This window comes from Vulpes lagopus, chromosome 14 (genome assembly GCF_018345385.1).
Source record: "Vulpes lagopus strain Blue_001 chromosome 14, ASM1834538v1, whole genome shotgun sequence".
NCBI classification, from domain to species: Eukaryota; Metazoa; Chordata; class Mammalia; order Carnivora; family Canidae; genus Vulpes; species Vulpes lagopus.
In genome coordinates, this window is record NC_054837.1 from 12,500,440 (window position 1) to 12,525,342 (window position 24,903).

Genomic DNA, 24,903 nt, shown 5'->3' on the forward strand with positions numbered 1-24,903 from the left:
CTCCTCCCCTTGGGTCCCTGGCTCATGGCCAAACATTCAACAAAGCCTGGCAGCAGGGGTTCATGGGGGAAGGTCCCAGAAGCAAACCAAGGTCCAGGGGCCTCTCTGTTTCATGCATGCTTTCGGCTATCCTTACCTTACCTGGCTAGTCCTCAGTCTCTTCAACTGCAAAATGAGAATCCTAGAGTAGGCACCTCAGAAGGGCGTTTTGAGAATTATAGAGGGTAAACTAGGTAATGAACCTTACTCAGTACCACAGCTGACACAGTTAGCACTCAACAAGTGGTTTCTATGACTATCAACACCCTGTCCCTGCCCTCAGGGAACTTCAAAACATTGGGAAGAAAACATATTATTGTAAGACAAGATTATAAATAGGACCCAGTTATATTTTTAAAAACCTAAAAATACTACACATATGTAGAAAAGGGAAAAGATGAAAAGGAAATGTTGACAGTGCTTAACTCTCTCTCTTTTAAGATTTTATTTATTCATGAGAGACACACAGAGAGAGGCAGAGATACAGGCAGAGGGAGAAGCAGGCTCCTCATAAGAAGCCCGATGTGGGACTCGATCCCAGGACTGGGATCACACCCTGAGCCAAAGGCAGACACTCAGCTACTGAGCCACTCAAGCGTCCTGACAGTGCTTAACTCTTGAGTGGTAAAATTACAGGAGATCCTTATTTTTCCTTGTGTTTTCATATCTTTTCTACATTTTTCTGCAATGCACATGTCATTTGCAATCAGAAAAAAAAACTGCTTTAGGAGAGCTGAGAGGAGCTATCACTTGGATCTGAGCTTGTGAGGAGGATGCCCCAGGGGAAGTGGGATTTGAGCAGGGCTTGAAAAGAAAAAGGAGAATTTGAAGAACTGGGGATGGGAGCCAGAAAAAGTCTTTATTTCTTTGTGTTTTGTCTGTTTCCTCCCCCAGGCTGTGAGCTCCTGGGGGCATAGTCCACAGTCTGGCTGGTTCACTGCTGTATCTTTAGCATCTAAAACAAAGAACCCCCAAACCTGGTGCTTAGTAGGTGCTCAATAAATACGGATCTAGTGCGTGAATAACCTTGACAGCTCCACTTAGCCTGGGAAACAAGGATACTCTCAGTTCCCTGTCCAGCTGGTGCACTGCCAAAACCGAGGTGCATGGTTTCCATGGCAACAGGAGAGGGGCTGCGGCCAGCAGCAGGAGGCAGATGCAGGGATTGTGAGCTCTGCATCTTTTCAAGGTGCTCCCTGGAAATTGGGAACATGGCAGTGGGCGCTTTCAACAAATACTGAGGGAAGGGAAGGAGCTTCCTAAATACGGTTAACTCAGTTCTTCACTGTACAGCTTTATCAAATATATCAATGAGTCAGTCCTCAGGCTGGTAGTTTGGGTCTTTGAAGGAAGGTGGGAGGTTCTTAGTGGGTGGAAGGCTAGGGACTCAGGAAAGACTGGTTCTAGGCTGGACCCTGCTGTGTGACCTTGGACAGGTTACTTAACCTCTCTGAGCCTCATGTTCCTTTATAAAATGGGAGATTTGATGAACTCTAGAACTATTTATATATAAAAAAAAGATGTATGTGGTAAGAATGTAAAATGGTACAATAGCCCTGCAACACAGTTTGGCTTCTCAAAAAGTTAAACATAGAATTATCATATGGCCCAGCACTTCCATTGGTAGGTAAATATCCAAGAGAATTGAAAACTGGTACTAAAAAAAAAATACTTGTACACAAATGTTCATAGCAATACTATTCACAATAGCCGAAAGACTACCAATGGATGAATGGATAAAGATGGTGTATCCATATAATGGAATTCAGCCATTAAAAATTATGAAGCACCGAGTTGTCCTATGACATGGATGAATCTCAAAAACAGGGATACCTGGGTGGCTCAGTGGTTAAGCATTTGCCTTTGGCTCAGGGCACGATCCCGCAGTCCCAGGATCGATTCCCACATCAGGCTCCCTGCATGGAGCCTGCTTCTCCCTCTGCCTGTGTCTCTGCCTCTCTCTCGCTGTGTCTCTCATGAATAAATAAATAAATTAAAAAAAAATAAGAATCTCAAAAACATTATGCTAAGTGAAAGAAGCCTGACTCAAAAGGTCAAATATTGTGATTCCATTTATATTAAATATCTACAACAGGTAAATCCAGAGACATAATGGTTGACAGGGGCACCTTGGTGGTTGACAGGGGCCGGAAGTGGGGAAGGACTGCCTAATGGAACAGAATTTTCTTTTTTTTTTTAATATTTTATTTATTTATTCATGGAGACACACACAGAGAGAGGCAGAGACACAGGCAGAAGGAGAAGCAGGCTCCATGCAGAGAGCCTGAAGTGGGACTTGATCCCAGGTCTCCAGGATCAGGCCCTGGGCCGAAGGCGGCACTAAACCGCTGAGCCACCCGGGCTGCCCTGAATTTTCTTTTGGAGTAATGAAAATGTTTTGGAACTCGATAGAGGAATTGTTGTACAACACTGTGAATGTAATACGTGCTACTGAATTACACACTCTAAAATGGTAGATTTTCATAAAGTGAATTTCACCTCAATTACGAAAAAAAATAAAGAAAAGAAAAGAAAGAAAAGGGGTGTGTGTGTCCTGTAAGCACACCTGAAATTACAGGATGGAATCTTGGGAGCCTAAGAGATGAGCAAAACTGAAGGATGAGTATGAAATGAATTTGAGAGATCATCACAGCAGCCCCATTGCCACCCCCAAACAATTATACTGCCAAGATGACATGCAGCTGGGGCCAGAACTGAGCTTCAGACCTGTCTCTAGCCACTTCTCCATGGTGGGATCCCGGGCCACTCACTCAAGCTCCCTGAGCCTCAGGCTTCCTATCTGCAGAATGGGGCTGATGCATCTTCTGTTATCTTCACTGCACTGTGGGAGAAGGTCCTGAGAGCACTCTGTGAATCCATCTTCCTCGGGTGAACCCTCTGGTATGAAGTCAATCACAGGACAGTGTCTCCTAAAAGAAGCCTGGTGCAATGAGAGCCAGTTCCTGGTTCATCGGGTAGGTACTGGTATGGAGAGAGCACACTCAGGTTAACTGGTTGGATTTGTGTGGCCCCGGGGTCACTCATCTTCCTGTTTCTTCAGCAGTAGAATGTGAGTGTTTACATCTACCTTAGAGAGAGGAGGAGTGTACACCATAAGCACTCAATAATCAGGTAGGTCCCTTTCCGCTTTATGGCTGTTCCCTGCGGCCCTCTCGATCACAAATACTGGCGGTTCCTGGGATCCGCCACGAATCTCTGAGCTGTGGGTGGCTCGGAGAGGATAAGGCACTAGCCTGAGGTGACACCACGAGTCTGGGCTTAGAACACAGATCGCCTGGCTCCCGATAAAGGGAACTTTCCTCAAGTCCCTCCGTTCCTGTATTCTCTCCCAACAGACATTGGGCACCTACTACGCCCTAGGAAGGGCGCAGGTGCGTAAGGAGAGAGACCCACCAGCACAGAATGAAGTGCCCTTTGAATCCTCATCGCTTCCTGAGACAGGTGCTGCTGTCCCGAGTGCACGTATTAGGGAACGGGCTCTGCTGAACAGAGGCTTCAGGAGCCACCAGAACACACAACCGGGGAGCTGAGGTCTCGAATTCGAACTCGGGTCCGCCCCGGCGCCCCGCCCGGAAGCCGCCCACTGCGCGCGTGGCTCGGTGCAGCCGAGGCGCGCGGCGCCGGGAGTCCCGAGCGGAGTTGGAAGCCGGGCCCGTTCATTTGCATGCTAATACCCAGAATGCTTTTCCCCGCACACCGCTTCTCTTAATGGAAGCGCTCAGTTTGGAACCGTGGAAAGTTTGGAACACATACTTTGCTCCCTCTTTGCAACTGTGGGAACTTCCTCCCCGCGCACGCGGTGCCCGCAGCCCCGGGCGCCGAGCCGGCTGGTGGCGGCCGCCAGCACTTCCCCGGCAGGCGGACCTCGGCATCCAACCCGCGCGCGGCAGCATCCCCAGGCCCGCCGGGGACAAAGCGCCCTGGCCTGCCGGCGGGGCCCCGGCTGGAGCGCTCGGCGACTCTCCGGGTTGCGGGCGCTGGGGATGCTCCCGGCCTCGGGAGGCTTTACGGCGCTCCCCGGGCCCGCCAGTACCCCCGGCTGTCTGGGCGCTGCCGGGGTGCGCGGAGCCCCCCCGTTCCTGTCCACCGCCCTTGCCTCTGTGTGGTCGCTTCCCCGAGCCAGTGACTTCCCGCTCCCCGGGGCACAAAGCTCAACGTGTGGCGGTCTGGGAGAAGGGCTGCACGGTGGCCTCCTCTCCGCAGCTCTCCCGGGCACGCAGCCCCCTCGGTTCGGCCAGTGAGAGGGGTGCAGCAGCAGCAGCTCCGGAGGCTCGGCCTGCCCCCGGCCAGGACCCCGGGCCCTCGCTGGCGCTGCGAGCGGGAAGGCGGTCGCAGGCGACTTCTGGGGATTTGGCGCATCAAAGTGGGGCTCCGAAGGGTAACCGACGCCCGCTCGACTTACGGGTGCACACCACAGGCTGGGGGGCCCGGGTCTGCACCCCTCGGTCCCTCACCCCTCCCTCCCGTCCGCTCGCCGCCACTCTCGGCGGGGAGGGAGGGACAGCGGGAGCTGGTTTGCTGGCTAGGCGCTTCGTTTGCATTGGTCCGGGGGGGCTGAGACTGCAGCCCCCGGCCCCGAGGGCGGGGTGGGGAGGCGGGGGCCGGACGGGGGCTCAGTCTGCGCCAGCATTGGCGGAGCTGGGGAATGGGGAGGGGGGGGCAGGAAGCGGGGGGAGCGGAGCTGCGGGGGGGGTGTATAAATAGGGAAGGGGGGACGTGCATCCTCGGCTGGGTGAGGGGGGGGCGCTCGGCACAAAGAAAGTGGAAAGTTTGCAGCGCGGGGCGGCCCGGACCAGGGATCCGGGTGCGCACGTGCAGGGCCGGGGGCGCCGGGGGCCCCCCACGCCGAGCTCGCCGTTTCTTTTTTTTCTCCTTGCAAGCGAGAGGGGGGGGTGTTGTTGGTATCGCCCCCTCCTTCTCCTCCCCCCAGGGGTGAAAGTGCAAGAGGAAGTGCAGCCGCTGCCATCTTTCCTCCGCTCCGAACACACGGAGGCCGGGGCCGCAGCGCCGCCGCTCCGCCGCCGCCTTCGCCCGGCCCCGGGAAGGGCCCACCCAGCCGCCGCCACTGCCCGCTCGCTCCAGCGTTCGCCGTCGCCACCGCCCGCCAGGCTCCGGGACCAGGCCCGCGCTGCCGCCCCCGTGCGCGCCCCGCCGCCGCCGCCTTCGCCTTTTGTTTCCTCCGCTCCGGCGCCCCCGCCCCGGCTCGCGCTTTGCAGGGGACGCAGCGCGCGCCCCCAGCGGGCCCGGGAAAGCCGCGGCGCGCGCGCGCACGCCTGCGCGGCAGACCCCTCCGCCTCCTCCCCGCGCGCGCGCGCCCCTTTTGGCTGCGCGCCGGCGCCGCCTGGCGGGCGGGAGGGGAGGTGGCAGGCGCGTTTGCGGGAGGGGCGCACCTCTTTGCTCGCGTACCCCCCGGAGGTAGACCTAGAAGGGGAGGCGGGCAGGCGGCGAGGAGAGAGGAGCGCTCGGTCCAGCAGGGGTGGGGGCAGCTATGTGGGAGGTGGTGCGCCCTGCGGTCTAGACAGTCCGATCCGGGCAGGGGGCGTGTGCGCTCGGCGCACCTGCGAGACTACAGAGCCCCGGGCCGGCACGTGTGGGGAGTGTAGATCCGTCCGCTGCGCCCGGCTTCTCGCTGCCTAGGGGAAGGGAGGGGGGCGGGCGAGCGCCGCGGCCCGGTTTGTGGGGAGGGGGCGGCGGCCATGGAGCGGGTGAACGACGCTTCCTGCGGCCCATCGGGCTGCTACACCTACCAGGTGAGCAGGCACAGCACCGAGATGCTGCACAACCTGAACCAGCAGCGCAAAAACGGCGGGCGCTTCTGCGACGTGCTCCTGCGGGTGGGCGACGAGAGCTTCCCCGCGCACCGCGCCGTGCTGGCCGCCTGCAGCGAGTACTTTGAGTCGGTGTTCAGCGCCCAGTTGGGCGACGGCGGAGCTGCTGACGGGGGTCCCGCTGACGTGGGGGGCGCAGCGGCGGCCCCAGGCGGCGGGGCTGGGGGCAGCCGGGAGCTGGAGATGCACACCATAAGCTCCAAGGTGTTCGGGGACATCCTGGACTTCGCGTACACTTCCCGCATCGTGGTTCGCCTGGAGAGCTTCCCCGAGCTCATGACGGCTGCCAAGTTCCTACTGATGAGGTCGGTCATTGAGATCTGCCAGGAAGTCATCAAACAGTCTAATGTGCAGATCCTGGTGCCCCCTGCCCGGGCAGACATCATGCTCTTTCGTCCCCCTGGGACCTCGGACTTGGGCTTCCCTTTGGACATGACCAACGGGGCAGCCTTGGCAGCCAACAGCAATGGCATCGCAGGCAGCATGCAGCCCGAGGAGGAGGCAGCCCGGGCTGCTGGTGCAGCCATTGCGAGCCAAGCCTCCCTGCCTGTGTTACCTGGGGTGGACCGCTTGCCCATGGTGGCCGGACCCCTGTCCCCCCAACTGCTGACTTCCCCGTTCCCCAATGTGGCATCCAGTGCCCCTCCCCTGACTGGCAAGCGAGGCCGGGGCCGCCCACGGAAGGCCAACCTGCTGGACTCAATGTTCGGGTCCCCAGGGGGCCTGAGGGAGGCGGGCATCCTTCCATGTGGCCTGTGTGGGAAGGTGTTCACTGATGCCAACCGGCTCCGGCAGCATGAGGCCCAGCATGGTGTCACCAGCCTCCAGCTGGGCTATATCGACCTTCCTCCACCCAGGCTGGGTGAGAATGGGCTCCCCATCTCTGAGGACCCCGACGGCCCCCGAAAGAGGAGCCGGACCAGGAAGCAGGTGGCATGTGAGATCTGCGGCAAGATCTTCCGTGACGTGTACCATCTCAATCGGCACAAGCTTTCCCACTCGGGAGAGAAGCCCTATTCTTGCCCGGTGTGTGGGCTGCGGTTCAAGAGAAAAGATCGCATGTCCTACCATGTGCGATCCCACGATGGGTCGGTGGGCAAGCCCTACATCTGCCAGAGCTGTGGGAAAGGCTTCTCCAGGTGAGGAATAGTGCCCCCTACCCCGTGACCTGTTCTCTTCCTGGCTCATGGGACAGTTTCTTGCTGAGATTTGGGAGGTGTGGGATTTGTGGGGGTCACTCGATCCTCTAGGGCCACATCAGGTTTGGGGAGAGTATTTTGGCCCCGGTTGTGTGGCCAAGAGCTGCTTTCTCTTCCTGCAGGGAAGTTCTCTGGCACTAGGCGTGCCCTACTGTCTGTCTTCCTTTGGGCCTTTTGGGAAGGGGCTGGATTCCTCAGGCCACAGCCACCGGGCCTCACCATTCTTCTCCCTGGGCTCCCTTTGTGTTTCTGGCACCAGGCGTGGGGCCCCCTCTGGGGACTGGAGGCTTTTCCTCCAGCGACTTTCCCTGCTTGAATGGCTGCCCAGGGAGGGAGTGAAACAAGTGCATCTGGGACTCCTTATACTCCATGCTACTAAATCCCCCCCTCCCCAGGCACCAGCCGTCCTGGGTAGGCAGACTCAAGCTTTGGCCCTCACACCCTCCTGGGATCATGGAGCACAGAGTTCTGCACCGAGTCTCTTAGCACCAAAATCTTTGACCTACTCCGACCTGGTGGTTCCAGAGCCTAACTGAACCCAGTGATGCCCTTTATGCTTTCAGGACAGAGAGGATGTGTTTTTAGAGTCACTTTTTAGCGAGCCTGATAGGGAACTGAAGACTTCTCTGGGAGCAGAGGGTTATTTTGCTTTTCCTTGTAAGATAATATTCAGAATAAAAGGCTGGTTTTAACTTGCCTGGATACTGAGGAGCGTGTGTGTCTGTGAACCTACAGATGGAGAACTCCCTTGGAGGGGCCCCAGCCAGGAACCAGTCTTACCGGTCAGGCAGCCCCTGCCCACCTGCTCCGCGGGCATCTGGTTTACCAGCCCAGCTGGGGACTTAAGGCTCTATCCCGTGGCCTCCGGGGACTGAATTCCATCCGGGTGGCATTCATTGGCTGCCCTGGTGGGAGAGGCTGGGGGAGGGGAACACTGAGTTTCTAAGGGGCTTTAGTCTGGACAATGAATCACACATACCCCCTTCCAGAAAGGCTGCAGTGCAGCCTTGTCTCATTCTAAAGCCACCTCCCCTGGTCCCAGAAATCATTTGAGCTTCTGGGGGTGGGGTTGGGGGGAATGGGTAGGCAAGGTCAGAGACAAATACTCCCTTCCCTTCCCCCTCTAGAGAAAAGCAGGGCAGAGAGGCCTGGGCCTGTGGAGCTGGGTGGTGACTTTGTCTTTGTTGGGATGGGATGGGGAAGAGGGAGTCCTCTCCATGGGAAGGTGTGTGTGTGTGTGTGTGTGTGTGTGTGTGTGTGTGTGTGTGTGTAGGTAGGTAGGGGTCGGGGGTCTGGCCAGGTTTGTGGCCCCATTTTTAAGGTCTTGTTTTAAAGTGTCTCTTGGTTCTCTTTTCCAGGCCTGATCACTTGAATGGACATATCAAGCAGGTGCACACTTCTGAGCGGCCTCACAAGTGTCAGGTAGGGGTCGGGGCCGGGACGAGATGGGCTGAAAGAGAATGCTGCTGTTCTCCCAGCCCAGCCACAAGCCAGCTGATGTGTGTGCTGGGCCGCTAACTGACCACCACTGCTGTGCACACCTCCCCCTCTGTCCCTCCAGCCTCCCGTATGCTTTCCTCCTTTGTTCTTCCCCCCTGGCCCCCTCCCCCCCACCGCTGATGTCCCCTCCTTCCTGGTTGCTGGGTCCTGGTTCCCACCCTGTCTCTGTCTTCGCTCTTTTGCTTGGCTTTCCTCTCCTGGCATTTGCCAGCTCCTTGGACGGTGGGCCACGTTGCACAAGTGTTGTCCTGGGGGCACTGGCTCCCCATTGGGCCTGGCTTCTGGTTCCCAGCAGTTTGCAGGAGCCACTGCGGAGAGGGAAGGGTTTGTAAAGAGCTCCTGGTGGTCCAGCTAACAGCTCTTTCCCTTGTCAACCAGGCAGGCTGACTTTCTGGGGTCCCCTGAGTTCAGGGCATGAGGGGTGGCAGTGGGAATGACAGCAAAGGAGGACAAGAGTGAATGGTCTCGTTCACTGGCACCTGTTTAACCCATCTGAGCCATGTGTGCAAGCAGCCAGGGCTTCTGAGGACTGGAGAGGAAGGTGGTTTCCTCTTCTGGTGAGCTCTTTGTGTAGCAGGGAAAGCTGGGCAAAAGTCTCACCCTTGGTGTGTCTGTTTCAACAGTATCTGGGGGCCCTCTGGTACCCAGGAAATTGAATTTCCTCTCCTGGCCACTGAGCATTCCTGTGTGGAACACCTGTATCTTCTCCTTGGCTATCTTCCCTCCCCTGCCACGTTCCCGCCATCTGAGGGGAAGAGAGTAGGGGGGTTGCTTGTTATAGCTTCTGGTAGAGTAACGTGCTTCTCTTATCCTGTTGGTGGCAAGGAGGGAGGGGTTCAGGGAGACCTGCAGGGAGGAACGGACGTGCTGTAGGTAGGGCAGCGAGCCCCCAGGGCCCAGGTGTGGACGCTGTTCACAGCCAGCCAGGCCAGGTGGCCTCCCCTGAGGACAATGACCTAGGGTGGGCATGCTGGGATCCGTCTGTGCCTTGCTGCCTTCTGTCTCTGAGTCTCTCATCACAGAGCACATTGTGACTCTCCCAGGTAGTGTGCTGAGCAGCCTGGCAGAGTAGGAGGAGCCCAGAGGGCAGTGGGGGCGAGCCCGGTGGCCGAGGGGGGTAACCTGCACTCTCTGCCCTTTTTCCAGGTGTGGGTTGGGAGCAGCAGCGGCCTGCCGCCCCTGGAATCTCTTCCTAGCGACCTGCCATCATGGGACTTTGCCCAGCCTGCTTTGTGGAGGTCGTCCCATTCGGTTCCTGACACCGCCTTTTCCCTTTCTCTAAAAAAATCATTCCCAGCCCTCGAAAACCTGGGCCCAGCACACTCCAGCAGCGCTCTCTTCTGCCCAGCCCCGCCGGGATATCTGAGGCAGGGCTGGACTGCCTCAGAGGGCAGCCGGGCCTTTACCCAGTGGCCTGTAGGCTAGCCGGGGCCTCCCCAGAGAGGGTTTTCTGTGGAGGGGAACGGGAATGGCGGTTGCTCTGAGACCCCTGCTTTTGGGAGAGGCCAGCAAAATGGTTCCTGCCCACCATGCCCAGCTCCTTCCTGTGTGATTTGTAGTCTTTCCCAGCTCAGGGACCCCAGGGGTAGTAAGGAGCTCCTTTCTGGGTCCCCCCACAGGCTGTAGGTTTCTTTCTGGGTTCTCTTGCTTTTTTCTCCCCCCTTTAACAGTTGGCACCCCTAGGTATCTGTCTTTGCCTGGGTGATTTTAGGGGTTGGTGCTTTCCCAAGAACTAAGTCACGGGCTAACGTGCTTCTCCCTCCCTTAGCATCACCTCCCATAAGGTGTGGGCTTTGGCTATCCCCCTCCCTCCTCTAAGGATGAGTCCCCCTCCAGAGGAGATTGGGTCAACCTGTGTGCTGCCCTTGTCCCTTCCCACTCAGACAGGTCCTGCTTTTATTTCTGGCTAGTGAGTTAGACTTTTGTGTTTTTGAGGTTTATTAGCAGGTCTGCTCAGGAACTAGACTAACCAGTAGCTTTATATTGGATCACCCCAGTATATTGTTTTGGGGGCTGATAAAGCAGGTGTAGACCCCACCTTAGATCCCAGTGATATGCCCTTTAGCCCCCCCACCCCCAGCCTCCACGGGGGTAACGAGTGATGATAAAAGTTTTCATTCTAACATTTGAGGCTTTGTGTGTTTTGTCTTTGATCTCTGTCATAACACTGACATCATTGTCCCTTGGTGTACGTAAGGAGCCCACTCCTGCCCTGCTCCTCCAACACTTACAGACCTGCAGCCCCTACCTCCAGCCCCATTAGCCAGAACTCCCCTAAGGATGAGCCAGCAGGTGCAGACATGCTGGGCTGTCTGGGCTGGCTGGCCAGTGTGCCTGGGCTTGGTTAAACAACAGGGGCATGAGTTTTGCATGGTGTGTATTCTGAAAGCATCAGAGGTGAAGAGATAGCTCTCTGGGCGTTGGTTCCCTGGGTAAGAGCTGGGCCCGAGCTATACCTCTCCACCCCTCCTAATACCACAGATGACAGAAGGGGCCAGTTACGGACACTGGTGCCCCAGCTTGAGTGAAAAGACCATCTGAGTGTCGGGGCATGAAGCCTCAGGCTTAGCAGTGACACACACATCTCCCCAGGGCTTGGCCTGAGTGCCCCTCACTGGCTCAGATGTCTCAGGCACTGCTAGCCTAATAACTACAGTGGGGCTGGGCCATCTCCCCCACATGGAGTTCAGCCTGAAGCCAAGAGACTAGAGCAACTCAAGACCTCTCCTGTTACTTGTAGTGGCCTCACTTCTCAGGGGCTAGTTGGGATGGTTTGGGCTGGGGTAGCTCATTAGAGAAGGGATTAATTGAATTGGGAACAAGGGAGCTGACAGCCCCAAGAAGAAAGGGACCAGCGAGGCCAATGGCCTTGGGCCTCCATGTATTGCCTTTACTCTTCCAGGGCTATAAAAAAGACTGCTTAAGACCACACCCCCATCCCCCCACAAAGGCCACCAAAGGTTGGCTGTGTACTAGTGGCCCTGATACCATTTGGGCACCATTCCTGAGTTGCTTAACCCTGGGGAGGAAAAGCTTTAGGAATTCTGGGATGGGGAGAAACTGTTAGGGGAGTGAATGGAGCATGGCTGGGACTCAGTATTGAATGGGGAAGACCAGAGGAGACCCAAGCTCAGGGTGGCTGGGCTGGGACCTGGCAGATGTGCTCCTAACAACAACAGGCTGTCTGTGCACAGGGCCGAGGGGGAGGTGATGGCCATTCCAAACATCAGTGGTGATCAGAGCATGCTATGCTGGCCCACTCCTGTCCCATCAGGGTCGCACTGTCTTCTCTCTGTCTCCAGGATGAGAAGCGCCTTTCTCCCGAGTTGCCCCAGTATATAGATTTTAGGTATCCCCTTCTTTGAGATCTATCTCTCTTTTGGCCACTCTTCTGTGTTGTGTGACCAAGCTCTATGTTCTGTGTTGTCTAAACTTCTGACAGGCCTAGACTCGGACTTAAACTTTGACAATTCCCCACCAAAACTCTAGGGACTGTAGCCATGAAGGGTCACTTCTGGCACAGAGAAGCCAACTGCAGCTTGGCTTTGTAATATAGTGAAAGTTTTTGTTGTGTTTGTGGGAGGGTTTTCCCCAGCAGCAGATTTACATTCCTAATTATGTTTGCTCAGGGTAAAGTTAGCTTTCATTCCTTCAGAGATAATCAATGGAAGAGGGGGTGGGGGAAGTCGGCTTGGTCTGAGATTTTAATTTTGCCTAGCTAATCCCTCAAATGGATAATCCACTTGTGGATAATTGAAGTCTGGCTGTCCATTATCCTTAGGTAGCACAGTATGACAGGCAGTGCTTTAAAGGACAGACCCCAAAGGAGGTTGGCAGGAGAAACAAGGCATCGCTTTCACATCCTTCTAGTGGCGCCTCTCCCAGGGACCACAGAAGTTGGAATTCTGAATGTGTGCTTTCACATTTTCTTACACCTGGTCCATGTTTGGTTCCTTTGAGATCTTAGGCGTTGACCACACTGCCTCTCATTGTTGGAGGGCTGGTCCTCAGGTCACTGGTTGGCAAAGCTGGCAAATTATCCCCAGATAATTGTCAGGTGTACCCCTCTCTCCCCGGGGTGTTTTTGGCACCCTTGCTCTGGTTTACAGGCAGGTGGGCTGGGTGGAAGATGGAATGCCCCACACACACTTTTGCCGGTGATTGGGTCTAGAAGTCTGACTGAGGAGGGGCCCACCTATGCCCAAGACCCAAGTGCCTATGATGTTTCCTAAGTCACCTGTGTTCGAGTTTCTCTGCACAAATGCTGTCACCTCTCCCTTTCTGGGGAGTCCTGGCCACCCTGCACTGTGTTAGAAAGTATAAGTACCCTTCCCTCACCAGAAGCTATCCCTGCTGAGTATGGAAATGGGCAGAGCACAGGCACAGGGGCTGGTTCATATTCCAGCCATCTTGTATCCCCTCTGGGCCTCTGTCTGCCTGGCTATAAAGTGGTAAGGGACAAATACCTCAGGGAAGCTGGGAGGGGAAGCAGGGTACTGGCCAGCAGCTGAGTCGTGTACTTCAGGCAAATCATTCTCCAAACTCAGTTTCCTCATTTGTCAAATGAATAAACTCAATGTGTAAAACAGATAAAGGCAGTATTTCATTAGCATAAGGTGTTCTGTTCAGATATGCAGCCATTTCTTAAGAGACGATGACTGAGAACAAGAGAGCCTGTCCTGATGCACACTGACATTGGGGATTGGAGTAGGAACAGCAGCATCTTTGGCCTCCACAGTATCGCATACACTGGTTTCTCACTTTGAGCATGTACAGTAAGGAGATAAACATTTGTACGTGGTAATGGCGTTCAGACATTTACCTCGAGGTCTCGGGATCTCAGGAAGTGCTTCTGTTAGACAGCAGGAGCAGCTCCATTCTAGTGACCTAATGGGGTGGTGGGTCTTCAGTAGGTTAACATTCGCTCTGAAGGTGAATGTTGCTTTCTCTTGGGAGTTCTAAAATAGTTAAACACACACACATACACACATAGAACAATGAATCAAACTTAACGTGAAACTCTGAAATATCTCCATGGAATCCAAATAGTTTTTAAACTCTCCAGACTGAACTCCCTCAAGGACTTCCCTGACATTCTGTGACCTCCAAGGCTGGAGTACCTGAGCAAACCTCCAGATGAGGAAGGACTGTTGTGGGGAGGTCAGGGACTGAGACTGAGTCAAGTAAGCCCTCAGGTATAGGAAATGCCTGAGGACCTGGGGCTGCCTCCCAGGGCTCTGGTGCTGACCCACAGCTCCTGAGTCATCTGCTCCTGGGATCTGGCTAGGATTTGGTGCTCATACCACAGCTTTCTATGGCCACACTCTTTGAGAGTGAGAACCAGCGTGCCTCAGAGGGCTCCTATAAGGATGGATTGCATGGGATCAGTGTCTCTGAAAGGCTAACCATGGTGCCTGCCTGGCATAGAATGCATATTAGATCAATGTGGGGTGGTATCATTCTTGTTATTACCAGCACTTCCCCAGCTTGACATCATAAATGCTTCTGAATCATGTGGCCTTCTTTCTCTCTGCTAATTCTCACGTTAGCAGAATTGCTAACGTGCTATCATTTTATGGGCTGCTTTCTCAATACAAACTCACAAGAATATTACAAGGAGTAATCTCTGTGCTTTGTCCTGCCTTCGCTTTCATTCCCCTGTGGCCAAGACTAACGTCACTTTTGAATAAAGTGGATAAATTGAATTCTTTGTATAAAGAAAGTAGGGAAAATCCAGGATGGAGAACAGGAAGACTGGTCTGTTCATATGCCAATTTACTTCTGTAAGTTCAGTATAGTCCGTCCAACTAAAGTCAGTTCTTCATGTTTAAGAATGAATGAATGCCTCATCTTTATTTTGTAAAGGAGTGTGAAACTTAGTGTACCATGTTCTGGGCATGTTGTAGTAACCACTTGGAACCAAGAATTCCAACTCAAGTGTCTCATGAGGGGGCATCATGGGAAATAAGAGCAACTTACTTGCCATTCTGGGGAGAAAGTGTGGGTAGCACGTAAAGCTCTCTTTATATGGGGATTCCATGTGTTGGTCCAAAACGTTTTTTGTTTCCTGGTGTGCTTGGTGGGGAGTCAGGAGTGGAATGCCAGTTTTCACCTCATTCTGTTTTCCTTTCTGCCCTCAGACCTGCAATGCTTCTTTCGCCACTCGAGACCGGCTGCGCTCCCACCTGGCTTGTCATGAAGATAAGGTGCCCTGCCAGGTGTGTGGGAAGTACTTGCGGGCAGCGTACATGGCAGACCACCTGAAGAAGCACAGTGAGGGGCCCAGCAACTTCTGCAGCATCTGTAACCGAGGTAATCTCCTTGCTATTTCCTCACTTCCAGGGGATGGGCCTGAGCTTGCATGGGAGGCCAGGGGTGTCTTGATCACCTTGCCTCAGACTCCACTCCTTGCACTGCTGGCCCTCCCTTCCCATGAACAATAAACACCTTCATTGCCCAGCTAGCTACACCTCTACCTTTCCATACTTGGAATGCTTGGAATAGGAGTTCCCAAGAGATCAGCAAGTGGGAACAGAAGGAGAGTACTGTTTCCAAACCTGGGCTCATAACATGTGCTGTGTGGATGGCAGGATGGATATATTTTGTAGACACCACGGAACTCCTGAGGTTGGTAGGAGAGGCATTAGGGACTGAAAAGTAGGAAAAAGGTGGTCCTGCTTGAGAGCTTTTGCTGGCTGATTCACTGGCATGTGAACTTCAACAACCAAGGAAGGAGGTTGAGTCTGGAGATGGACAAGGGGCAGAAAGTTTCTAACGAACGGTCAGAAAAGAGCCCAAACCCAGGTAGACTGTGGTCTTGATGAGACAGGAAGGTGGAAGGTGCTCTGAGCAGGACAGCGCGCTTGAGGCTGAGGTTGGCCTAGGTGGGGTCTGGCTCTGTGGCCTCAGTGCTGTCGTGATGAAGTCAGGCCTGCCCCTGAGCTTCTGCCAAGGCTTGTTGGTGGTTGGAGGGCTAAGGTTTGTGTTGTGCAAGCACAGTGTCAGTGGAGGAGGCCTGCGCCGTATCTGTGCTGAAGGAGGTCGGGGCAGCTGTCTGTGGTGGGTGTGAAGATGCTTCTGCACGGTGCGCTTGCTTTGGCCAGGTGGGGACGTTGCTGGGAAGTCCTTTCTTCTGGGACAGTGTTGTCCCAGTGCCTCTGGAAGTCTTGGGTATGGCTTAGTGGATTGAGGACTGAGGTGGTTAGGGGATCCAGTGTTTAGTCCACACCCCTCCTACCTGGCCCTACTCTGTTACCTTGAGCTCTCCCTTTCCCTTTCTAAGCCTCGGTTTCTTCGTCACTTAAGAGGGGTTAAGAACACCCCACCTTGCCCACCGCATAGGGTGGTTGTGATGATCCCAGGAGACAAGGTAGGTCAAAGTTCTCTGAACTCCCCGCAAGAAGCTACCCACTTGGGAAGTCCCGGCCTTACGCTTTGTAACCATGTTAGGAAAGACACAGCTGGCTGACACTCTGTTATGGACCAGGCACAACACCCTTGCAGTCCTTGGCTGGAGTCTCTGGGTGCCTGTGCTGTCTCCACATGCCCTGAGGTCACTGGTAGAGAAAGACTGCTGAGTAGCTGAGTGTTCTTCATGCCCTGGAGCTGGGTCCCTCTCTGGGATTGCACACCTGGGGTTTGCCATGAAGGCCACGGATATTGATGTTTGTACCACCAGGAAACCTGCTGTGATAGCGGGGGAGGCGGTAATAAAAACTGCTTAAGCTTCCGTCCTATTTTCTGACATGTCAGTCGAACCCTTTCTGGCAGGAGCTTCCCCTGAATAGTGAGCAGTGGGGTTGTGTGTGCAGGGAGTTATCAGGCTGTGGCTGACCATCTTGACCGTGGCTGCCCCAGCTCTAGAAAAAGATGGTTTCTTATCTGGTTTCATCCTAACCTGGCTTCCTGACAGCACCCCTCTCCCCCTGGCTCCTCACAAATAACTAAACCTGCAATGTGCAGTCAGCAGGTGCTTGGTAAAGTTTTCAAGCCTAAGTTCTCCATCTGAGAACTGAGGTCAGAGACCAGAGGCAGGAAACCAGTGAGAGCGGAGAAGGATGTTAATGATGAAACTCAGAAAAAAAGAAAGAAAGAAACTCAGAGCTTAGCTCAGATTGCAGAGTGGGGCAAGAACTGGACGGGAGGCCCAGGGCCAGAGCCCCCGGGGGCCCAGCTCAGGAGGAAAGAAGAGCTGAGAGCAGCAGGGAATAGCAGGGAAAGTCGACCCAGTTAGGAGACAGCTGATGTGGCAAAGCCAACAACTGTTGTATGTCGAGACTTGGGCAGCAGCCACAGGCCATGTGACGGTCTGGGGGAACCAGAAGAGTCAAACCAGAGCCCACCTTTTCTCAGTAAAGCCAAGACTATATCTGGATTATAGGCTAAACACCTCTGAGTCCTAGAGTCAGAATGGGAAATCCCATTCCTTCAAGAAGACAAAAGAGGGCTCTGGTCCAGCCCTCCCTAGGCATACAGAAGGAAAGAAAACAATTTTGATCTTTATCAGAAGAGAAGGATCAGGCTTCTACCTCAAGACTCATTTTTTGGGCAGAAATAGGAGATGACTCCTGAGGAAAAAAAAAGAAAAAGAAAAAGGAGGAAGAGGAAGGTAGTTTGTCCAGGAAAAGGATAAGGATACCAAAGACATCAAGACCCTGGAGTCAGAATGCAGAAAACTGAATCATCCTTCATCCTGCCCACCGCCAAGGCTTTGATACAGGAAGAGGTGCACAAATAAATGAATGTACACTTATCTCCACAAGGGTTCAAGCAAAGGCTGATGTCAACCAGATGGTCAGATGGTTGAGGTTGGATCAGGTGCCCTTTCAACCCCTTTCAATCCCAACAGTTCTCAAGCATTCGACTTAACTGCTTATAGATCTGCCAGTCTGCCATGCAAATGACTCTTGCCCATGAAGAATGAGAAGAACAGAGGCAGCCTGGCTGCTCTAGCCCCACATTTGAGACAGATGACTTTGTCTTTGTCTTAGAGACATACCAATACCAGGATGTGGGTCATACCATCTGTAGAGGAAGATAACTTGTAGTGGAAGGAGTTAACGATGGCTAGAAAGGCTTGTTTCCCTATTTGCAAATCAAGGAAATCAGTTGAGTTGAATGGTGGAAAGGAGAGAAGGACCTGGTAAATCACCATGATTTTCCTCCTTCCTTTGTAAATTTCTGTAGCAGGGTCTTTGTATATGCACACATACTTATATGAGAAAGAGGGATGGATAGCTTATTGGAAATCTGCTTTTGACAGAATGACAGTTCAACATTTGAACTCCAACATCATTGGTTAAAGGTAGAAGCCTTCTCTCTGGTCAGAGGTGAGCATACAAGTTGTCACCAGTGCCAGTCATGAACACAGACAGCCTGCCATTCCCCTGGACTGAGCTAATAACAAACCTACTTAGTGTCTCCCTCCAGCACAGCTCTGTTGGGCAAGACCCGATCAGAATTTGGACAAGAAGAAAGGAGTCCCTGACCCCTGTGTGGACGTAAAACTTGCAAAAGGAGATTTGCTTCTGGAGTGCAAATTCCAGCATACTAAGCAAGAAAATGCAGTGGAGGATCCGTACTTATAAATTTGGTTATAAATTCTTCATCTCTGGAGTGCAAGGGAGGGTGGTTTGTTGGTTGTAGTGAAGTCACAAGTGTGCTCACTGCCTTCATCCTTCTGGTGCCTGGATCAAGCTGCATCTTTGGTTCTTGGTTAATCGGGTGAATGTGTAGGTGAGTTCAGAATTCCGGCTACATATTTCTGGCTTCAAAGATGTGTTCTTCTCAGAAACTTGACTTCTGTTTTATCCCAACACTTGGCTGCTGAGTTGCTCTGTGTTTAAGTTCTGGGCTTTAAGTGGCAGCTGTGGATCTACTCCTACCACCCTGCCATGTGGTTTTGCTATAGATAGTACAGTCTGCAGCTGGGGTAAAGTCAAGAGGACCTAGCCATGTGTTTTTCAGGAAAACACAGCAGATTTTCATTGAGCGTCTGCTGTATTCCCCTAGTATAGCTCTTTCCACAAGGAGTAAATATGATTCTTGGTGCTCCTTTCCTCCTTTCCCATCCCTTTTCATCTCAGTGGACCTGCTCTGGTACACCGTAGAGAGGGCTTCACACCACTGTAGAGGCTCTACAGGGACTATAAAACAAATGAAAATCCCTTTTTTTTAAAAAAAGTATTTATTCATAAGAGACAGAGAGAGAGAGAGAGAGGCAGAGACACAGAGGGAGAAGCAGGCTTCCTGCAAGGAGCCCAATGTGGGACTCAATCCCAGATCCTGGGATCACGCCCTGAGCTGAAGGCAGATGCTTAACCACCAAGCCACCCAGGTGTCCCAGAAAATCCCCTTTAAAGTGGAGTTCTGGTGTCTTCCGAAAGTCCTGATATCTTATGCTGGTTGCCAGGGGCCACAGCACCAATCCCAGGGGCAGGGCTAAGGTCCTCTTTCCTGTTAGTCTTATATCCTCATTCCTGACAACAGCCCTCCCTCTTAGGAATGTTTATATGGGACCTTTTTTTTTTTTTTTTTTTAAGATGTTTATTTACTCATGAGAGACACAGAGAGGCAGAGACACAGGCAGAGAAAGAAGCAGGCTCCATGCAGGGAGCCCGATGTGGGACTTGATCCCGGGTCCCCAGCATCACGCTCTGGGCCAAAGGCAGGTGCCAAACCGCTGAGCCACCCAGGCACCCCTATATGGGACCCTCTTAAGCCAGTCTGTCCCCTGTGATTGACCCAAGACAGTCTGCTGAGTCACAGCACAGGACAGGTCACTCTACTAGGCAGGGTAGGACACCAGTAACTGGACCAGCCAGTCTGTAAAGTAGCTGTATTAGGAAAGAAAGGACAATTCACTTAGTCCTTCTTTCCTTCAAAACCATCAACTGCTATCATCAGAGGAGTATTTGTTAAATAAGCTTTCCACAGTTTAGCTCCTGTCTGCTAGTGGCTTCCATTCTAACCCACCAATATGGCAGAGAAACACAGAAGTGTAAATGGTGATAATGAACCTACTGCTGAAATCTAAGGGATGTCCCCAGGGCCAGGGCCCATTGAAGAGTTTGCTCAGTGCTTAAGGACCACATAGTGGCACGTGTCCTGGGGTTGGACTCCATGCTCTGCCATATAATAGCTGCACATGTGCCTGCAAGTTACTTAACCTTACCAACCCTCTTATTTCTTCATCTATGAAACAAGTATACTAATAATTCCCAGCTCATAGGGTGGCTGGGGGAATTCTACAGAATAATGCGCGTGGTGTGCTGGGCACTGGCACACCATTATCTCTTGCTGAAAGTGAACCTTTATTACTGTTCCAGCAGTATTTGAAATGCCATGCCAAATCAGATTTTTTAAAACAAGTCTTGTACAGACATTACACAGTACTCTGCAGCCTCTGACCTATTAAAAGTGGATCCCACTGTTATCCTAGAACTGTAATTTTAGAGGGGGAATAAAAAGCACTTGAGAATGTGTCAACCACATCTGGAGTAGATTAAAGGGCACTAGCACTCCAAGTGGACCTTATGCTAAAACGCTTTAGTTCCTGCTGAAGGCATGTTTTGATCCTTGACCATGGTGCAGTTGGAGGACACAACTTCCTGCAAAACCCAAGTCAGTATCCTTTGGCCTACCTGGTTTCATGTCTTCAGACTTGGCAGCTGGTGTGGAAATGGGCCCAAGATCTGTTCTTCCCAGCCTGAGATACTGCATGGGTCAAACTGACCGGAGCTTCTGGGTTGGGCTGCTGCAGTTTCAAGATGGCTGGATTGCCCCTCCTCCAAAATAAAGACAAGGATGATCTCTGTTTCTTCCTTAAGTGAAACTGATGGATGCTCCAAAACCAAACCAAAAAGATGACTGTGAATAAAAGCTGACTGAGCCCCTTTTACATGATGTGCTATTTCTGTTGTTCCTCAAAAGGTCTGAAGAGTTTTTAAATCCAGTTATTCTGAAAGTGAGAAAATTAGCAAAATAGAACATGTCCTGCTAGGTAGAAGAAGGGAGACTCCTGGAGCCATTCCTTTGGGATTTCATCTTGCCTCCATCTGGTTTGTTGTGCATTTACCTTTACAAGTGTTAAGCAGGCATTCTGTTGGTTGGAGTCTTGTGGCTGCCCTTGAGCCTCATGACTTTTCTGACTACATTTCTAGCTGCGGTCTCTGCAGTTGACCTGGGGCTGTGGGACATCTCCAACCTCTCACTACTGAGGCATCAAGCAAGCCTAGAGGCATTTGGCCTCTAGCACTGGCAGGAGCAGGATCTCAGGTCATCCCTCCAGGCAGCTGGCCTGGGTCCTCCACCACAGCCTTGCAGAGTGGGCTCTGCAGAGAAGCCAATTCGAGGACAGTGCCACCTATCCTGAGCCAGGTGGCTCCTGTGGTTGCAGCCGTTTTTGAGCCAACAAGGGGGCCCCTTCTAGGTGCAGCTGACCTGGGAATGCTAGCCAGAGCGGCCAGAGGAGAGGCGTGGGGGAAGCAGAGAGGTATCTCTGTGCTGGCCGCGGGATCTCATCTCCTTTTGTCTTGTTTAGGTTTCTCCTCTGCCTCCTACTTAAAGGTCCATGTTAAAACCCACCACGGTGTTCCCCTTCCCCAGGTCTCCAGGCACCAGGAGCCCATCCCGAATGGGGGAGCAGCGTTCCACTGCGCCAGGACCTATGGCAACAAAGGCAAGCGACCCCTTGCTCTGCACTTTGCTTCTCTGCGCAGACTGTGTTGTGGGGGCGCTGGGCCGGGCGTGGGGAGGCGGGAAGGCTGCCGGCTTGCTGGCCGCCTCAAGGAGGCTTTGAGATCTGAGTGGCAGTGGCCTCCAGGACGAAAGTCACAGTGGGTATCTCACTCCAGGGCAGTGAGTGAGGCTTTAGGGCACTGCCAAGATCCAGCCCCCGCCTCCTCTTCCCTAGCCCTCCTCCCTTGCTCCTGGCCAGCCCTCACTGTCTGGAGCCCTGCAGGGATGCCCCGGGCCCAAGGCTGGAAGAGGAGCCCTGCATGATGAGTCACTCTGGGCCTGTCCATTGCCTGTGGCCCTTTAAGGATGGTGTGGAGCTGCGCTGAATGCTTTATTTTCCTTCGACCCTGTGGACAAGGGGGAGCCGAGGGCTGGCTTCCCCCTCTATAGGGGTGACTGGTTGCTGTGAGCAGCCCTTTCTGGAGGGCCTCTGGCTGCGTTTGTGAGATGCATGGCAATAAATGAGCTGTGTGACTGCCTCTGATTTGGAGTTGGTCTGCGGAGAGTTCCCTAGGCCCCACCTTCACTTGTTGATTCAGGTTGTTCTGTGGTATTTGAAGTTGTTGCCTTGGGGATGATGCCAGGGGCTTGGCAGATGGCAGAAATGGCAGAGATGGCATGCTCCACGCTCCCATCACAGAGCTCCCTTCCCGGCATGGCTCTCTGAATCCAGGCAGGAAGCTGCTGATTGGTGGAGGACTGCAGTGTGGGCAGGGCAAGGCAGAGTGATGAGGATTGTCTCGAGGCCCAGCTTGTCCTGAGCCCTGTGTGGGGACAGTTAGCTGACTGAGTTGTTCAAAGTTGCTTTTTAATCTCTATGCTTTGGCCGCTCGGCCCTGGATGGGTTTCAGCAGAAAGAAGGCGGTTAGGACAGGGCTTGTGTTTTTGCAGCACTGGGAAAAGGATTGGCTTCTGTTTCAGCCGTCAGTGGGCTCCGCGGGTTGAGGACCTCTCGGCTCTGGTTCTGCCTTGCTAGAGTGCAGCTAGTCTGGTGTGGAGGTGAGGCCATTGATGTACCTGCTCAGCATCCTCAGAACAGCCGTCTTAACCCCAGAGGCAGCCAACAAAGTGCCTAGGAGCTGGGGGTCCTTGAATTGTTCTGGATGGAAGCAGCGGAGGCCCCCTCTCCATACCCTCTTCTTGAAGCAGGCTGAGATGGTGGTGAGCGATACACGTGCACCTGCATGAAGAGTCCACGGCGAGGGAGGCTGGCAGCCCCAGGGCCCTGCTGTCTCACCCCGTAGGCACAACAGGCTCCCAGACTGAGCAGCTGAACCTCCGTAGGTTCTGCCAGGGTGGTGGCTGGCCATCCGCTGCCCTCCACAGGCCTGTGAGCTGGCCCTTCCCGACCCCTCCAGGAGGAGGCATCTCCAAAGCCTGGCCTCATCTTTACCTATGTGTTTTGTTTTTTCCTAGAAGGCCAGAAATGCTCACATCAGGATCCGATTGAGAGCTCCGACTCCTATGGTGACCTCTCGGACGCCAGTGACCTGAAGACGCCCGAGAAGCAGAGCACCAATGGCTCCTTCTCCTGTGACATGGCAGTCCCCAAAAACAAAATGGAGTCTGACGGGGAGAAGAAGTACCCTTGCCCCGAATGCGGGAGCTTCTTCCGCTCTAAGTCCTACTTGAACAAACACATCCAGAAGGTGCATGTCCGGGCCCTTGGGGGCCCTCTGGGGGACCTGGGTCCTGCCCTCGGCTCACCTTTCTCTCCCCAGCAGAACATGTCTCTTCTCGAGTCGTTTGGGTTTCAGATTGTCCAGTCGGCGTTTGCATCATCTTTAGTAGATCCTGAGGTTGACCAGCAGCCCATGGGGCCTGAGGGGAAGTGAGGCAGATGCTGTGTCCCCACGGAAATGGCCACTGGGGACTGCTGAGAAATGCTGTGAATGCGGAGGGAAGTTATGTCTTTGGGTTCTGTAGCTGAGAGATTTTTATTCGTTTTTAACTCCCCGTTCTCCCCACCCTGTCACCCCACCCACTCCCTTTCCACCACCCATCCCCTCAGTGGTCTTTAGAAATAGATTCTCATCTGATACCCTGCAGGAATATCTGCAAGACCTGGTATGGGATAAGGGCAGAAAACACTACATAGGCCTCCAAGGCAACACCAGTCTCGGTTTCTCTAATGGGCGGAAGCTGGAGTTCCTGGTGCTCAATTCTTAGTGACCCCAATCCCAAACCCACACCTGACGGCATTCTGGGACTTCAGTGATTTGGGTCCCTTCCCCCTTCTCATATCCCTCAAGAGAAACCACATTAGGGTCTCCACCCACTTACACAATGCTGATGCCCAACTGTTTTTGAAGGAAGCTGGAAGCCTACAGCATCCCATGGACCATGGGGTGAGTGTCCTCCGAGAGCCCCTGAGCTTGACCCTTGACCTGGAGGGCCCCAGACCTTTCTGAGCCCTACCTGGAGGTAGTATTTTGCTACTAGGACAAGCTCAGCTATTGAGGACACACCACCCCAAATTCCAGTTCTTACGTGATTTTAACCATTCAACTTGCTGTTGGGTTTTAATTCTCTAATTATTATTATTATTGTTATTATTTTTTAGGACCAGTTGTAGTGAATTGCTACTGAAAGCTATCCCAGGTGATACAGAGCTCTTTGTAAACCGCAGTCACACGTTAGGGTTAGTATTAAACTTTGTTTAGATGTATCATAATTAACTTGGCTAGTTGATTGTTTGAGGTCTATGGAAGAAATAGTTTTATGCAAAATTTTAAAAATGCCAGTCTGGTCAGGGAGGTATAGGGGGTTTCAGTGTTGTTGGTAGCCAGGAAGGAAGGAGAGCTGGCAGGTGGGGACCTTGTGTACCTCGGGTGTGTCATATGTGAGCAGGCCCAGGTTGACCTGGTGATGTGAATTGATCTGATCAGACTGTATTAAAAACGTTAGTACATTACTGTATCTGCTCCCCTGAGTCCAGTTTTTCAGCCTTGGGTGGGGGGCCCTTTGGGACCCAGAGGGTGGGCATCTGGGGTGGGGGTGGGATCCCAGGAGACCTCTCTTCCTCCTCATTGTACCCACTGCACTGGGACTGATAGGTGCACGTTCCCACTGAGGATTCAGCTGCTGGCATTCACCCATTTGTTCAACAAATATTCACTCCTTGTCTCTACTGCTGTGTGCCAGCCTCAGCCTCAGACACCCTTGGTGAGCAGGACATCCTCATGAAGCTTATTAGGAAAGAGACAGTTAACAAGTAAGCAGATTTAACCATGAGTTCAGGTAACAAAACATCCAGGGAGAAAAACTGGGCAAGGTGGTGATAGTGATGGAGGGTAGGTAGGGTAGTCCAGGATGGTGAAGGGCAGGGAGTGGGGCTCTGGGAGAGAAGAACTAGAGTTAGGACCCAGCACAGCAACCAGCTAAGACCCAAGGAGGCACATGGGTAGGGAGAAAATTCTCATGGCCAAGGGGCTCTAAGAAGCTCAGCAACGTGAACCCCCCAAACCCCATGTTACGTATAGGGTTAAGTAAAAGGTTGTTGCATGCTTTGTGGTAAATGTATGAAGGAAAGGCGGGAAGAGGACAGCAAACAAGGGGCAAGAAATGAGCACAGTGAG

At 53.2% G+C, this 24,903-nt stretch overlaps 2 protein-coding genes and 1 long non-coding RNA gene across 10 annotated transcripts in view; 1 reads left to right on the plus strand and 2 right to left on the minus strand.

Moving 5' to 3' along the window:
• Positions 1–3,217: 3,217 nt before the first annotated feature.
• LOC121475757 (serine/arginine repetitive matrix protein 1-like) lies at positions 3,218–5,758 on the minus strand. The gene is made up of 4 exons (XM_041729294.1): positions 5,753–5,758; positions 5,619–5,693; positions 4,975–5,481; positions 3,218–4,932 (listed from the first exon to the last, which is right to left on the minus strand). Exons 1-4 carry the CDS (start codon positions 5,756–5,758, stop codon positions 4,459–4,461), a joined length of 1,062 nt encoding a protein of 353 aa, XP_041585228.1. The 3' UTR covers positions 3,218–4,458.
• On the plus strand, positions 5,328–24,244 carry PATZ1 (POZ/BTB and AT hook containing zinc finger 1). 7 transcript variants are annotated; one of them, XM_041728640.1, is made up of 5 exons: positions 5,349–7,027; positions 8,446–8,509; positions 14,728–14,899; positions 21,194–21,266; positions 22,742–22,925. In XM_041728640.1, exons 1-5 carry the CDS (start codon positions 5,757–5,759, stop codon positions 22,773–22,775), a joined length of 1,614 nt encoding a protein of 537 aa, XP_041584574.1. In that variant the 5' UTR covers positions 5,349–5,756; the 3' UTR covers positions 22,776–22,925. The 7 variants fall into 7 exon arrangements, with proteins under 7 accessions (XP_041584573.1, XP_041584575.1, XP_041584574.1 ...); XM_041728636.1 differs by having other exon boundaries at positions 5,350–7,027; positions 21,129–21,266; positions 22,745–24,244; XM_041728635.1 differs by having other exon boundaries at positions 5,352–7,027; positions 21,129–21,266; positions 22,742–24,244.
• LOC121475397 overlaps positions 13,189–24,903 on the minus strand; it is a 33,517-nt gene continuing 21,802 nt past the window's right edge. Inside the window, exons 4-5 of one of the 2 annotated variants that reach the window (XR_005983748.1) lie at positions 23,033–23,211; positions 13,189–13,545 (exon numbers count right to left, since the gene is read on the minus strand). This is a non-coding gene — a long non-coding RNA (uncharacterized LOC121475397). The remainder of the gene's footprint in view (positions 13,546–23,032; positions 23,212–24,903) is intronic. The other variant, XR_005983749.1, reaches the window with a different exon arrangement.

Excerpts from the sequence above, each read along its gene's own strand:
- LOC121475757 (XM_041729294.1), bottom strand. Across the intron at positions 5,482-5,618 it reads GGGGCTCTGTAGTCTCGCAG|GTCTACCTCCGGGGGGTACG; the intron begins GTGCGCCGAGCG and ends CTCCCCTTCTAG. Across the intron at positions 4,933-4,974 it reads ACCCCTGGGGGGAGGAGAAG|GAGAAAAAAAAGAAACGGCG; the intron begins GAGGGGGCGATA and ends CTCGCTTGCAAG.
- PATZ1 (XM_041728635.1), top strand. The coding sequence starts at position 5,757 with ATGGAGCGGGTGAACGACGCTTCCTGCGGCCCATCGGGCTGCTACACC. Across the intron at positions 8,510-14,727 it reads AGCGGCCTCACAAGTGTCAG|ACCTGCAATGCTTCTTTCGC; the intron begins GTAGGGGTCGGG and ends TTCTGCCCTCAG. Across the intron at positions 14,900-21,128 it reads CTGCAGCATCTGTAACCGAG|GTTTCTCCTCTGCCTCCTAC; the intron begins GTAATCTCCTTG and ends TGTCTTGTTTAG.